The sequence below is a fragment of the Lonchura striata genome, chromosome 1, assembly GCF_046129695.1.
Source record: "Lonchura striata isolate bLonStr1 chromosome 1, bLonStr1.mat, whole genome shotgun sequence".
NCBI classification, from domain to species: Eukaryota; Metazoa; Chordata; class Aves; order Passeriformes; family Estrildidae; genus Lonchura; species Lonchura striata.
The window spans coordinates 89,157,359-89,172,065 of record NC_134603.1 but is presented as its reverse complement, the minus strand read 5'-3'; the positions used below and the strand labels follow the sequence as shown (position 1 = coordinate 89,172,065).

Sequence of the window (14,707 nt, the reverse complement as noted above, 5' to 3'; positions counted from 1 at the left end):
AATCACATCTCTACCTTATTTGATGCAATTATGCTAGTTGTAAAATAAAATGCAATTGATCCTGGGTTTATTTGCCAAATGTAGCACACAAAACCAAATGGTAGGATATCTCTGAATTTTTATTTCAAGTATCCTACACACATTTAAATGTAAAAATTACAGAAAAAATAAAAAGCAATGTGGCATTACTTTACTATGTTCTAAGTAATTTGCATATCCCTTGTAACTAGAAGTCATTCTGGTCAGGAGCCTCTTGGACTCCAGCAATGCAGACATCTACCCTGCTCACAGAGCCAGTGCTGAGTGATGTACAGCTTTCTTCCCATCAACACTTCAAAATTAGTTGAAGGATTATGGAAAGGTCTTTTTGTCAACAGCCTGGAATTCCAAACTGAATGAAAAATTCTAAGGTTGCTGGTCAGTTCTTGAAGTTTTTTTTTAAGACTGTGCACTTTAGGGTATGCAAGTTCTGATGTTTGGGCTAAAATTCTGATATTATGGCATAAGCAACCACAGTCCCTTCCTTCACCTTCTGCACAAGTAATCCCATAGAGGAAGGTTCCTTGGATTCAGAGCCTAGGATCACTTGCTTTGGTCCAAAAGGGCAAATCTTCTCTCCCCTTTATGGTGTGCCTGAGTTCAGCTTTTCTCATGTCCTTTTTCACATACATACACTGCCAACACCAGAAGCCCATATGTCCCATCTTCCATTCCTGTATCTCATAGCTAACTTAGTACATCACAAAGACACGGTTGGTTGATTTCTTCCAAGCCATGGATTTGGTCATCACTCATGTAGCTTGACTGACATAAGTGTTGTATATGTTTGGCTCCACATTTTGTAAAGCACACACTAAGTCATCTTTACATGTCCGTAATAGCACAGTCTTCTTCATTCTTATTTGAGATTAACAGTCTCATTGAAGCTTCCTATAGATTAACCTGGAAAATATGTCCCTATTTTTCCTGCTGATATAAAAAGTTCATTCAGTCCAGAAAGATTTTGAGAAGATTTTCCTTCTCAGCCTGTCTGTCACTCTAAGATTTAAGAGTGAATGTCGCTTTGATCCATCCAGTGCAAGAGCATGAAGTCACCTCTTCAGTCTACTTGAAAATTACATGATGGATTACATTTCATTTGCAATAAAGGAACTCCATCCAGGATCAGGCTCAGAGCAGAGACAGCCCTGCACACTTATCATTTCATACCACAGCACCTGCTGTGTTTGCTTTGGAAGGGTGGGAGATATCAGTCCAGTGAAGAGCTTCATCTGCTGGCTTTGCACCGCCATGGCCTCCCTATAACTCAGTCTTCATCTTAGAAGCATATTCTTGCTCACAAAAGGAGGGCTTCACAGCAGAGTGAAATAAAGTTGATAACAACCTCATAGCAGCATTGTAACATGACGTGTAGCTGTAAAGGTATTTCTTAGCTAACTAACTCTCAAAAGTTACCATTGTGCATAACAGTGCTTGTCAAAGGCTTGTCCAGCACAAGCAGATCACTGACAAGGTACCTGTACTTCCAGGCTGTTCTGAAGAGACCATATATTATCATTTATTCCCTCTTCATACCACTGAACCACCCAGCTTCTGTTTACTGATGAGTCCGCAGTGCCATCAACGTCAACTTAGACAGAACTTGAAGTAAGCTCATTTTTGCAAGTGCTGTCACTGTTTAAATGCTGGAAAGTTGTTATTTCATGTACATTGATGAGGGTGAGCATGTGCTTCATATCTGGTCTGTTTTTTTGGTAATTGGGAGACATACTCTCTTTTCTTAGACATGTCTAAAAGAGAAAACACAAAGGAAAGCTTAAAACTGATAATTCCTATGAAAGACAATTAAAAAAAACTTTTGGAGGTTTTCCTTTTTCTCTTTGCTAACTATAGCTCATTACACCTTTTCCATTTGTTTGTCACTGGAGGCACCCCGTACCAATAAAAGCTGCTGTTTCTTGCTAAATCAATTAACTTTATAGGACAAAAGCCTCAGTGAAAAAATAAAATTTATATTTGATTCACATTTTCATCTCAACAGGCCTTGCATCAAGCTATTGCAAGTGCACTTCTACCTGCCTTTAATGCAAGCCAATCCCTGAAATATTTTCATCAAGTTGTCAAAGTAAAGCCACAGTCCTGCCAACCAGTTCTAAAGTGAATGTTGCTATTGAGTTTAGCGGAGATAAAGCACAATCTTCACTAAAGAAGAGGACGAGGCAACCTGTAAGAACTTAACAGGCATTTTAAATAATGAACCTCACTTGTGAGATCAGGTCAGTATTAAATTTTGATGAAAGCTAAGTTGATACCTGAAACAGGGCCTCATCCAAAAATAAGATACACATAATTCCACCAGAGCGATTATCTTCACTACACAGCTCTGCTTTTTATAACTGTACCACTAAAACTGGGACTTTTTTTGTAAGGGAGGAGAGATTTCTGTAGAGATCTGAAGTTCTTTCAGGACACTGAGAAGAACGTGCAGCATCTGTCTCTTCTGAGTGATATCCTTGCCTTCATACTTCCAGCTTAACAAATTCCTACAAGATTTATCTCGTCAAATTTTAGTCTGAATGGCACAAATTACTGGCAGAACTGTCAATCTAAAAAAGAGAGGCATAAATTTAATTGCTCCCTGAAGATACATGGAAAGCTACATTTAGCACAGCTAATTAGATACACTCTGATCAACAGTTATGATTCATCTGCTGAGGAGCAAAACAAGAAGGAAAATATGAAACAGGCAGCAAAAGTTAAATCTGACCTCCCAAAATGCTGAGGCTGGTTCTGGTTTTGTTTTTATTACAAATGGAGCCAGTGATGCACTGTACTGGTACCCAAGATTCTTGCTACCTCTGAGAAAGGTGACTTCACTGCCACTGCACACAAAGCATAGTTTTTCTTCTGTGGAATGAACTTCCCAAGTGCCTCCTCTCCCTTCCTTTCCCAGAACTACCATCCAGCAGTAAAGATATGGATAAACTCTCCAATGAGATTTTTCTCCATGTATTTTAAAATGTCTGTTCAACAAGAAAGACGTGACTTCACAAAAATGCTCATCTGAAATGGGGTTGACACCAATTTACCAGTGTGGAAACTGAGGCAAAAAGCAGGTGGATTTGGACATGTCCATAATGCCACCACACTAAGTAATTCCACAGGTGGGAAGGGTTCCTAGGGGTCTGTGCCTCCATCTTGGACAAATGCTGTTCCCAGGTACTAAACCAGAAGACCTGTTGCCATGCCCTTAAACTGATAAGTAGCTTACACAGAGTAACTGGAAGCAGAAATGAGCAGTGAGAGTGCAGGAAAATAACTGATAGTTTGAGTTAGAGCTAGATCAGGGCGCAGTTTGCTCTCTTTGGAACTCTCTCCTCATGTACCTGAGTTTAGTAATAAATTAAGTATGGACACCAACTTCAGACCAGCTGTGTTAAAGCAGTGCTAGCAGAGAAAATGAGTGGGGGTGTTTTGGTTGGTATTTTTGCTTGCTTACGAGAAAAAGAATTACTTACACAAGTAAAGAAGATGAGCAGCAAGTAAAAAATCCCAAGGCAAGTCAGCATGAAGAGCTCGCTTTTGTATTTTTTTAGTTTGTCCTCTTCTATTCCAGGGCAGCCTAAAATATAAAGCACAGTGTTACATTGCTCTGGTGTTTGTAAAATATTTTAAAATTGTTACCTTCCTGACATGCCACGCAGAGCATGGGGCAGTCAAAGCGCTGCACTGTACCTGTTACTTTTATTGTGACTGTGCTGCTCAGATTGTGTTCTCCGTTCTGCTCCCCCAGAGCGCACTTGTACGTCCCGCTGTTTCCGCCTGTTGCATTTTTGATCCTCAGTGAAAAGGAGGTGTCATTGGAGAGCTCCAAAGACCCCCCAGCTTCTCTTGGAAAATGAGATTCCACATCAAGGACTTCCCATGCTATTCTTTCACTATCTCCAGCCATCTGGAAAACACAAATATATCTTTCTTCTTGGGCAACAGTGTCATCCCCAGTTTTAGGGTAAAGAAAATTTTAAAGCCGGCTTATGGCTGAAAATGCAGAGGCTGAAGAGAGAGAGGCGGGGGGAGCACAACTACAAATCCATTTAATATGTTCATGCTTGCAAGCCAAAAGTATATGGGGTTCTGCTTAAATGGACTATATAAATAAGAATTACAGAACTATTCTGTAACAACTGCTTAAGCTGCCTCACCTGGACAGCAACATGACAGAAGGCAGGGGTAGAGTCTGCTCTCAGCAGGCTTATGCAGAGGCCCCAGGAGAGTTCACACTGAGAGAGACAGTCCATGGGGATGGAGGAGAGGCAGCAAGAGGCAGCCCTACCCAGGTGCTTAGCTGTGGCCTGGGGACCAGAGGTGCACAGGAGAGCATGGCAGCAGACAGGGGGGCTCCACTGCTGCCTGTGCTTGCCCTGCCAGCACACCTTCTGCCATGCAGTGGTGACAATTAAACCTGATAACCCAGCAAGTGTGCCACTGCACGAGGGCTCTGCCAAGCACAGGCTGGCATCCTCCCAGCAGCTCCACAGCCCAGAGTTCTCTGTGGGAATGCAGCCCTGGAAACTGAACCTTCCTGTGCCAGTTTCTATGCAGCTGACCCCTGAAACCATGCTGCCTCTCTGGAGGAATGGAGGTTTCCCCCCTTCCTTTCCTCCCTTCCTCTCATGACTGGAACCAAAGAACTGGAACAAAAAATTGCTTTGACTCCTTCAGATTCAGTTGTGTGAAGGTCACAAGCAGGTTCTGGTGCACTTGGGGAGCATTTGTATGTTGAATTTCTTAATTGTAACCAGAAGAGCTACATTCTTGGCATTGCCGAGAGGCTGCTGGAGGAATGAAGTGTATTCCCAGAACAGTTCGTACTGCAGGGCGATAGGATGCACTGAAAATGACAATTGGCTGGGAACCACAAAGAAGAGAGAAATCACTAAGTTGATTTGAAAGATGGAAGAAGGGTTTGAATTAGCCTGTGTCCATTCTTATTCATCGAAGTTGCTCCCTGGGATTTGAGGCAGCATGCCCTCCATAAAGGTTTCACAAGTAATGAATTCAATCTTTCTGTGGACCAGCAGAGTGAGAGCCAACTCATAAGTCCAAGGCTCAGCATTTCAGCCAAATGTATAACTAATGTAAGCCAAGGCTTTTTATTATTATTATTTTATTTTAATAGACACATTTTTGGGTCATATGTTGGTGCTTACTTTCTATTAGCATAGCTACTGCATTGGGGTATAACAGTTACACTGTAAGTTATTAAAATTAACACAACTTTCTCATACTGAGGTTAGGAGTATCTGGTTTCTCTTTCATGTGTTTGCAGGAGAAAAGCACACTCAAGAGTCTGGAGAGAAGTATGGGTTTGATGCTCCCTTCAGCATTGTTGTATTTGCAGCCTAAAATGGTTTCAAATTGGGGAACTTTTCAGGAACTGAGGAATGAGACTAAAGCACAAAATTTCCTTAATTGTAAAGATTCTTTCTCAGAAAGGTTTTGGGGTTTTCAGTGCATCAACTGAAACACAGAGCAGTAATTTCCTGGGGCTTTCCACACTTTACCCAGAAAGAGGGAAGAATCTTCCCCTTAATCCCCCAGTCAATTTACCCCATCTTCTCTTTCTTATTACACTCCACCCCAAGCAGCTACAAGACAAGCAGTATCTATGGTGGTTTTCAGGCTGTAGGGACTTCACTGTGCCACAGGGATTTAGGTATTTTCAGGCCTTGCATATTGTCGGAGATGTGGCCAGAGGAATTCCAATACTCAGGCTGGGCTCAGCTCTGGTTACAACTAGGTCAATAGCAGTTAAGTGGATATAGTTGACCTCCCTCAGATCTAATTTTTGCCACTCTCCCTTCCCTTCCCTTCCCACCCCCTTCTTCAGTGAAATTTAAAACTGCACACAGAGCAATAAAATAAACCTGCCTGACTGCCCTTTCCATTGACCTAAATTGCAGATAGGAGGTCTGAGCTACACACAAAAATTTGGGTTTGTTTAGGGATTTTTGTTTTTTTTTTTCTTTTCCTTTCATTTACTGGCAGCATAAAGAATTGCTGCCCTGGGTGGTAAATGGTGGTGTGATTCTTGTGGCTAAGATCTGGGAATGAGAAAACACTTTGATCTTTCTGTATGCAATTGCAATCAGGACTGCTCCTATAAGGGAGAGCTCAATTAAGTCCATGCATCCCATGCCTGACCATGCACTTATTCCAAGCGAGATTTTGGGTAAATGATTGAACTTCCCTATTTCATGGGAACAGTGAGGGGTAGGACTGGTTACTGCCTCCAAAGCTTTTTAAGGCGCTTGGCTGCTGTTGCAAGCACAGTGATGGTGACCCTGCAGAGAAGACTCTCAGAATTTTGCCTTAGACATGCTCTGTGTAAGGCAAACTGGTGTCATGAAACTGTACTAACATGCTTTTCCCCCAAACAAGAAGAACAAGGTACTTTGTGGCCTAATCTGGCTCCCTCACTTGCTGAGAAGCCACTGGTGACCCGGATGAGGGTTGTGAACCTTGAGTTTGGGGAGGCGGAGGAGGAAGGGGCCATGTGTGGGTTTAATTCAGGGTTTGCACGCCTTTCTTCCTCCATTAAACCTCCTCTTTACTGAAGGGCAAGGGCAGGCAAGGCAGACTGCAGGCGTGCTGCGTGCCCAGCAGCATCCCAACATTTTTTAGGCTGCAGAGACATCTGGTGGCATTTTTCCAGCCTCTGCAAGCAGTGCATCCACCCCTACTCAGAGATCACAGCAACCTTTTCTCTGATGCCTGAACCAAGCCTTTTTCCACAGAAATCTTATCTCCTGTTATCTTATTAGAAAAAAAAAAAAAAAAAAACAACAAAAAAAAACAAACAAACAAACAAAAAAAACCCAAATAAAACAAAACACCCCCCCTCCCTTTTAAAATTCTCTACATAGCAAGAAAACATCTGAGCAAATTTGCAGAGTGTGTCCTCATATCCCAGCAGTATAAAAGGAAGTACATGAGATATTCAGTAAGGTCATCGTTCTGCCTCTTGCTCTATTCAAGATAACCTCTTTCCCACCCCAAACCTAATTAAAATTACAAAAATGCTTTGCTTGCCACCTCCTGTGAATTACTTGGCAGACTCTCTCACTGGACAGATCATTTTGCAGCTCAGGCTTCTGATAAACCAGCACTAATTCATGCCAAGTGTCCTCCAGGTGATACCACAGCCCAAGGTAAATGCTGGGGGTTTTACCTAATTAATTCCACACAAGCTTAGAGGGATCAAAGCAAGCACTGCCAGAGACAGCAATCCACTTGTGTAGGGACAATCCTCTTCTTTAATCAGTGAAAAAAAATCTTTTCTTCTCACGTTTCATTTGTGTTTCGTGTCCCTTACACCTCACTGCTGAACAAAATGCAGCATGCCAGCTTCCTCTGCTCCCCACCTCCAAATGGAGTAGAAAAGGAGCATGTTCCTGCTCCCATGTTTGCTGCTAATGGCTTTACCAAAATGCAAAACGTAAATGATGATTTGTGTGGGAACAGGTAGAAAATTCTACTACATCTATTTTCATAAAAAGGGCCTTCTTAGCATGTAATCTCCTGGGGGTTAATTCCCCCAGAACAGGGACGTCCTGGCAAAATAATTGTGCCTATCTGCATAACACTAGCCATTAAGAAAATGAAAAAAAAAAGAAGAAATGTGAGTTGATATTTAACATCTGTGGCAGACTTTCAAAAATCACCTGGCAGAATATCTTCAGCAAATGCTGAAGTGAGGTGATCCTTCGGCTCTGTTCAATCCCTGCTGAGATGCACCCTGGAGTCCTGGGTTCAGTGCTGGGCTCCCAGGGCAAGACAGACATGGTCATACCTGAGGGAGCCCAGTGAAGGGTGGATAGTATCTTGGAGATCCAAAGATTGATAATATCTTGGAGAATCTGACATGAGCAGAAGGTGGAAGAGATAGTTCAGCTTGGAAGAGACCAGGCTAAGGATCATCTTATCAGTATTGACTCAACCTGATTAACAGGGGGACAGAGAAACCAAAGCCAGACTCTTCTCAGTGGCCTTCAGAGGCAAGAAAAGAGGTAATGGGCACAGACTGAAATTCAGGAAATTCCACTTAAGCAAAAGAAAAACCTTTTTTACTCTAGAGGTGGTTGAACACTCAAATGGGCTGCCCAGAGAGGGTGTGGAATCCATCCTTTGAGATATTCAGGACTAAACTGGACACAGCCTTGAGGAGCCAGCTCTAGTTGTGAGGTTTTAGTGAGTTTAATTGAAAATTATTCTAGTTCCCAAAATCTTGGAAACACATGGTGTAAAAAGGTTGTGATTTTCCCACATATATTCTCTAATCAATTGACTGATTCCTATTAAGTTTCTCCTAGCCCGGAGCTTTTTGGTAAGAACAGTGGATATTAAAATGGGATATGTTTGATTGAAAATACAACTGAGATGATATATTTCTGTTCTCTGACTGTATGAATTATGAGAAATAGGTACAATAATTAAAGTGGTCTTCAGCAAATATTTCTTTTTCAGAGAACTAAAAACAAGATGGAAGAAGGAGGAAGAACATTTTGCTCAGTTCTAGCTGGCTAGGTTTTAGCTATTGTTTTGAAAACCACTACAGCATTACCCTAAAAATGGCAATTCACCCATGCTGTAGTGCTTGCACCCAACTAATAAATTAATATTTAATTTTATCATGAACATGTGCAAGTGAGCAGTTCTCACATTAACTCATGTTCTCTGCTCTCATTAAATAAATTTTCTCATCAAACTTTTCCCACACTGAAGTGGTACACTGTCTTCCAGGTAAATCAAAGTTCCAATATAAACCACTTTTCTCATAAACGAAAATTTTTATTTCAGCAAAAATTTTTGAGGTCCAAAACTGATGTCAGTTTAAATGTGGAATATATTAACATCAGATTACTTTCTAGTGACGGTGAGAGAATTGTAAAAATGGTTTTGTTTAAAATCATACCAGGCATAATGACCAAGCTGAAATTTCTGACTGTTACAGAGAGCTAAAAATCAACATATGGCCAGAAGGAATTTATCTTCTGAAGCAAAATATATAGAATTCTGGCAATGCCCAATAGCCAACATATAACGAAACACAACTGAGCTGAAACTGCTTAATAAGTGTATTTTTCAGCAATAAAATGCTTCCACATTTGATTAGTGCTAAAGGTGCATCCATATGGTTCCTATACAGTGTCATGTTGAGATACCAAAGTTAAATTTGAAAATAACAGACATAAATTGTGGGCACATGTGAGTGGACTCTGAGTGTGTTGTAAAAAGAGAAGGTGGGGGAGCAGGGGGGCAGATGAGGAAAGAAAATCCAAAACCCAACCCCAAAACAACAGTGAAGGAACTATGTGTTACAAATGAGCCAGCTGGAAAAGCCCTTTGACTCACTCACACAGATTGAACAACTAAACTATTGTTTAGTTGCTTTGGCTTGGTTTGGTTTCTTTTTTTTTTTTTTTTTAGCTAAGAGCATCCAGTCTTAGCTCATGTCAGACAAAAAAATTGTTTTGATCATGAAATCATTTCCACTGCTCCCTTTCTGTCTAAATCATTAATGTGATGAAGCTACTTGGGGATGAATAGACATCTGAGGAGCATTGGACTGCATTTCTTTGTGTAGTTTAGAAATTCAGCTGAAGTAATTTTGCAAATATTTACCTATGCTAATATATCACAGTTATGCACTTTTAGCAAAAGTAGTTTCCTTTGAAGGAAGGTGCAGTCAATATTAAATGTTTATTCTTACTTTGTAATATGACTTCCCCCTCTTATTCTGCCATAATTTTATATTTTTCAAGGAAGTGCTGTAATGTTAACAGATTTCTCTCCACTGAAGCACAGCCTTCTTTTCTCTTCCTCAAGATTTATTTTAGATTAAGACTCTTCTGGCTATCACATGAAGAAAATAGTGTAATACCTACTGGGACTTCTTTTGTGTGTGTTTAAACTTGATTTTCAAGCTGGATATAAAGTGATAATTATAAAGGTTTATGAAGTGATTCTCATTTTCAATGTACTTCATAAAGAGAAACTGTTCAGTTTTCAATAGCCCTACACAGCAGAAAGGTAAGTAAAATTTCATTACCCAGATTCTTGTCTTGCAGGTGGGCTGTAGAGATTCAAACCAGCATTTCCATAGACAAGTCCCAGTGCCTGAGTGCTTAGGCAAAAAAGACCTAGTTTTCAGTTCTCAGCTGGCAAACTTCCATGCTGCTCATATATGGTTTTATGGCATGCAGGACATCAGCACTCCTAAAAACATACCACACTTTAAGACTATCATCATTATGAATTCTTTTCCATGGCCTCATAGTGAATGGAAGGAGAACTCCACCAGGCTGGAAGAGGACTTGGTGCTCTACCTTCTCCCCAGTGTGTTCAGGCAACCTACTTCTTATACTTTTAAGTAAAAATCATTTTGTCTGAGCTGACTGACTGTGGTCCTGATTCTACAGAGACCTATTTACACAGGTGACTTCCTGCATGAGGATAATTAGCTCCAATGATCCTGGATGCACAGCAGCTCAAACACATCCATTAGCAAAAGCAAAGGAATTGAATGCAAACCTTTTTTACACCCAGCTGGATTTTGACACCAGAATATTAACTCCATTATGCAATAACTTCTCTATACAGCAAATACTTTTAAATTACAACCTTTTTTTTTTTTTTAGCAGATTGTAACAAACTGGCCCTCACTTGGTCTGAGCACACAGAGGTGCCAGTGGGAAGGAGTGGTTTGCTCACCAAACATTAACCCTGTGCAAACAGCTGCACAAGCAGCACTGTAACATTGCCACCATCATTTTTTTAAGTAACAGAAGCAAAGGTTAATTGCTTGCATTTACTTCACAGTTCAAAGTGACCTCATACAAAAGATTTCACCTAACAGCTGCTTGAAATTTACAGCCTGAAATTTCATACAATTTGTTGGAATTACCTTTTAATTAGTCCTTTGGGGTTATATGTGGTGTTTATTGATTAATCCTTCAGTAGTTGTTTTTAAATAACAGAGTAATTACCTGTGTTGGGAAGCCTGGTCACACACCACCATTCCCTCACCCTCCTTTGCAGTGTTGAGTGGGGACAGCAGCACAGAGCCAAAGTGTAGAGAAGGGAGGAGAAAGATCTTCAAGCCACTGCTTATTTAGCTAGCCCCATAAGTAGAAGTATTGCTTGTTCAGCACAAAACACTGAGCCTAGATTGCTTTTCTCCATGGAGGGTCAGGCTTTTTAGATTTGGTGCTCTGCTTTTCCTAATATGGCTGCAGCTGTGGCTTGGGCTGGCGTCACCATCTGCCTGTCCCCACTTCCCACCTCTCTCACGGGACAAGCAAACAGAAGACAGCAGTACTACAGTTGGTGCCATCAGCCCCTGAGGACTGTGGCAAGACCTGATAATAGCTAGACTTTTGTTACTTTTTGTGTCAGCAGAGAAAGTAAGTGTGAGGTTCTGTCATGATGGACACTGGAAAACCAGTCTTTTCCTGAGCAAAGCAGATGAAGCAGGAAGAGCAAGAAAACCATGGAGGGAGTGGGTATTATAGGGACAGGGCAGGGGACATCCAGTGGCACTCTACACTGTCACAGCATGACTGCTGCAAGGGGAAGCAGCACCAGAGAGGGCCCTCACAAAAGGCATAATCAAATACCACCCTCCTGTGCATGTGCAGTCATTTTGTGCCCAGGTGGAACTGCAAAGAGCTAGAAGGCAACATAAAATTGGGTTTGTAGGCTTTCCTTATACTTCATCAGGGAATAGCTTTTGGCTGCTGTTTGCTACCTGGGCCTCCCATCTTCCACTGAACTTGGGAAAGCACATGCTTCTGGAGGATCTCCACACTGCAGCCTGTTTTTGTTTTTGTTGACTTCCAACACTACTTTGGGGGAGACTTTTCTGGGATCCTGTCAGCCTCTCTGTTTATTCCTTCCCCACCCCCTACCCCTTCTCTTCAACTCCTCCAGCTCCACCAGATAGCATTGTTTGCCTTCCATGGGCTCCATGCCCTTCCTGGACACCGTGGGAGAAAAGGAGCCTTCAATAATTAGCACATATCTGGATGGAAAATATAGATTCTTGTCCAGTTTTTGAGGCATAAAACAAAAAGGAATAAGTTGACTCATATTCCAAATCTCATAGTAAAGTTCAACCAAAAGCATTATTCTCTCCTCCCTGTTTAGCACCTGTGCTTAGTTCAACCATTTGGAAAAAGATGCTGCACATGGTGGGTTGGCAGTCAGATGTTCACAACAGCTCTTTTGAGGTACAGCTGTCATCTGGTCTGTAGGCAGATGCTCATTGTTGTACCAGCAATGAAATTCAGATGCACTGCAAGTTTCAACCTCAGAAGCCGTATCTAATAGCAAACACTCTTTTTTGGTTTACTGTAGGAAATGAGTTTAAAACTGTATCTGACCGAACTGCTGAGGGAGCCAAGGCTGTGGCTTTAGGTTCCGGCAGAGATAAATTAACGGTTTTCAACACCCATAAATAAGTTTTTTTTCCTCTTCCTTTCCATTGCTCTCCCATCACATGGGAAAGTAATTCAACTTTGTAAACCGCAAAATCTTTATTTGCAGTTTGATTTTCCACTACTATAACAATCAACAGAGAGTTGATTTAACAGGTAACAGGAGGACCACCAGGAGTGGCCCATGATAAGCAGTAGGACTGTATGGCTGGGAGTGGGGAATGGAGGAGAACAAAACCTTCCCTTTTTTCCCATTAATTTAGCTCACACCATAAGCTGAAGCTCTGCACTGAGGTGCAAATTTATGGTGCCATACAGTCAACAGCCACCACTGGGCAATTCCACCTCTCTTAGAAATTTCATATTGGTAATGTTGAGTGGGACTTTTCTACTCATCAGCTGATTGATTCCTGTAACCCCTCCTGTACACAGGCGGTCAGCAGGGCTCTCCTGCTCTGGAGAGAGAAACTGAATCAGAGCAGTCAAGATGTGATTTTTACTTCATGACTGCAAAGAGATAACTCAGAATTTCTAGCTCTCCATCTGCCTTCTGCTCACACTCTGCCCTTATGCCCACCCCACTAGTCAAATCTTCCTAAAGAATAGCAAGTACTTTTTCAGTTCTTTTATTTCAAAGAAAAAAATCATCTCCTGTTTTCAGGGGATTAAACAAGAGCAACATCATTGATGTTCCAAGGCTTAAATACCATTTTTTTGCTTTGAAGAAAATCCCACAAGACTCCTCTTTAGAGTAGCATTTGGCAGGTTGTACATGGGGCATCGCCTGAATTTTGATCCACAGAAGCCAGCAATAATTAGATAGAAAAGCAGGCCAAGAGTAATTCAGGAAATCATGCTCAAATAGCTTATCTCCAAACAGCCTGCTCCCCGTGGTCAGCTCAAAGGTTTGCAGTGCTGCCTTCTCTCTACTGCACTAATGGGAGGATTCCTCTGCAGAAAACAACCTATTCCATACAAGACAAGCCAATATCAGGTAGGAAAGCAAAGCAGACTGCTCAAGTAACTTAGACTTTTTTCTTACTTTATACCAAGACGCTGTCTGGTAGGAGATTGAGGAGTCCTGAAGAGCTTTACAGGGCAGCACCACTTCCTCAGCACACCTCACAGCAACATCTGGGATCATCACAGACGTCCCACGGATCAAGCACCAAACTGCAAAGCACAGGTACACATCACCTTTAAAAAATATTGCTTACACAATCCTTCCTGCCTTCCCAAAACATATGCCCACAAAACAGACATGAAATACCAGAAGGAAAATTGCAGGGCTGTCCACTTACCATTGCACAGGATGATGAGCAGAGCGTGGACTCCCAAAGACATGGCTTCTACTGCTTCGATCACAGAGCAGCAACAGTGTGCCTCTCTGCAGGATGGACTGTGAGAGCAGAGTGAAGCTGTGACTGCTTCTAGAGTGATATTTCTGAAGGCAGACTGGGGAATCCCCCAGGCTTTTCTTGAGGTTTTCCTCATAGGGAAAATCCCTACACGTATGAACCAAGGCTCCTCCCCTTTAAATCTGTGAGGTCACTCCCATTTCTGCACGCACTTGCAGTGGCAGCAACTCATCTCCCTTTTTTCTTTTTTTCTCCCCCTCTGTATTGATCTGAACAGAGTTAAGGGTGACCAAGGGGCACTGTGGGTTGGTGTGAAAGCCATCAAAACCAGCACTCAACAAATCTCCCTTGAGTGACAAAATGCCAGGGGAAAGGGCTTGCTAAGAATCCCCTCTCAGCCTCCTCTCTGCAGTTCTAACAGCACAGTGCTGTGCAAAGGTTGGCCTTATGATGTGACATTTCTGAAACCACATTTAAGACCTCAGGTCACAGGACCATGGAAACACTTTGACTTGGGGCTAAGGGCTAAACAGGAATTATCAGCATGGCTGAGCTAAACAAACTGTATTTCAGTAGAGTTATACATTTAACTCTTCAGGTAGGCACACATGAGGTAGAACATTATCTCTTCTTAGCATATTTTGTCATTTTCAAGACCAAAAAAAAGGGCATTTGGAGTGACATAACTTTACAAATTATTTGCTGGAAAATTTAATTGTGGAAAAAAGTCAAGGCAGCTCTCAGAAGAGGAACTGTTTGGACATCCCCTCTAGATATCTGGAGGGGGGAGGGGAAATCTTTTCCCTGTGATCTGTGTGAGCTGTTTACCCCTGGAGAATTTCTGAGGAAGTC

At 41.8% G+C, this 14,707-nt stretch overlaps 1 protein-coding gene across 1 annotated transcript; it reads right to left on the bottom strand.

Annotated features, from left to right (window-relative positions):
- Positions 1 to 419: 419 nt before the first annotated feature.
- CD83 (CD83 molecule) lies at positions 420 to 13,977 on the bottom strand. Its single transcript, XM_021553534.2, has 5 exons — positions 13,799 to 13,977; positions 13,540 to 13,670; positions 3,736 to 3,952; positions 3,519 to 3,622; positions 420 to 1,790 (listed from the first exon to the last, which is right to left on the bottom strand). Exons 1-5 carry the CDS (start codon positions 13,839 to 13,841, stop codon positions 1,632 to 1,634), a joined length of 654 nt encoding a protein of 217 aa, XP_021409209.2. The 5' UTR covers positions 13,842 to 13,977; the 3' UTR covers positions 420 to 1,631.
- Positions 13,978 to 14,707: the final 730 nt, after the last annotated feature.

Excerpts from the sequence above, each read along its gene's own strand:
- CD83 (XM_021553534.2), bottom strand. The coding sequence starts at position 13,841 with ATGTCTTTGGGAGTCCACGCTCTGCTCATCATCCTGTGCAATG. Across the intron at positions 13,671-13,798 it reads GCTCATCATCCTGTGCAATG|TTTGGTGCTTGATCCGTGGG; the intron begins GTAAGTGGACAG and ends TGTGCTTTGCAG. Across the intron at positions 3,623-3,735 it reads AGTCACAATAAAAGTAACAG|GCTGCCCTGGAATAGAAGAG; the intron begins GTACAGTGCAGC and ends TTTATATTTTAG.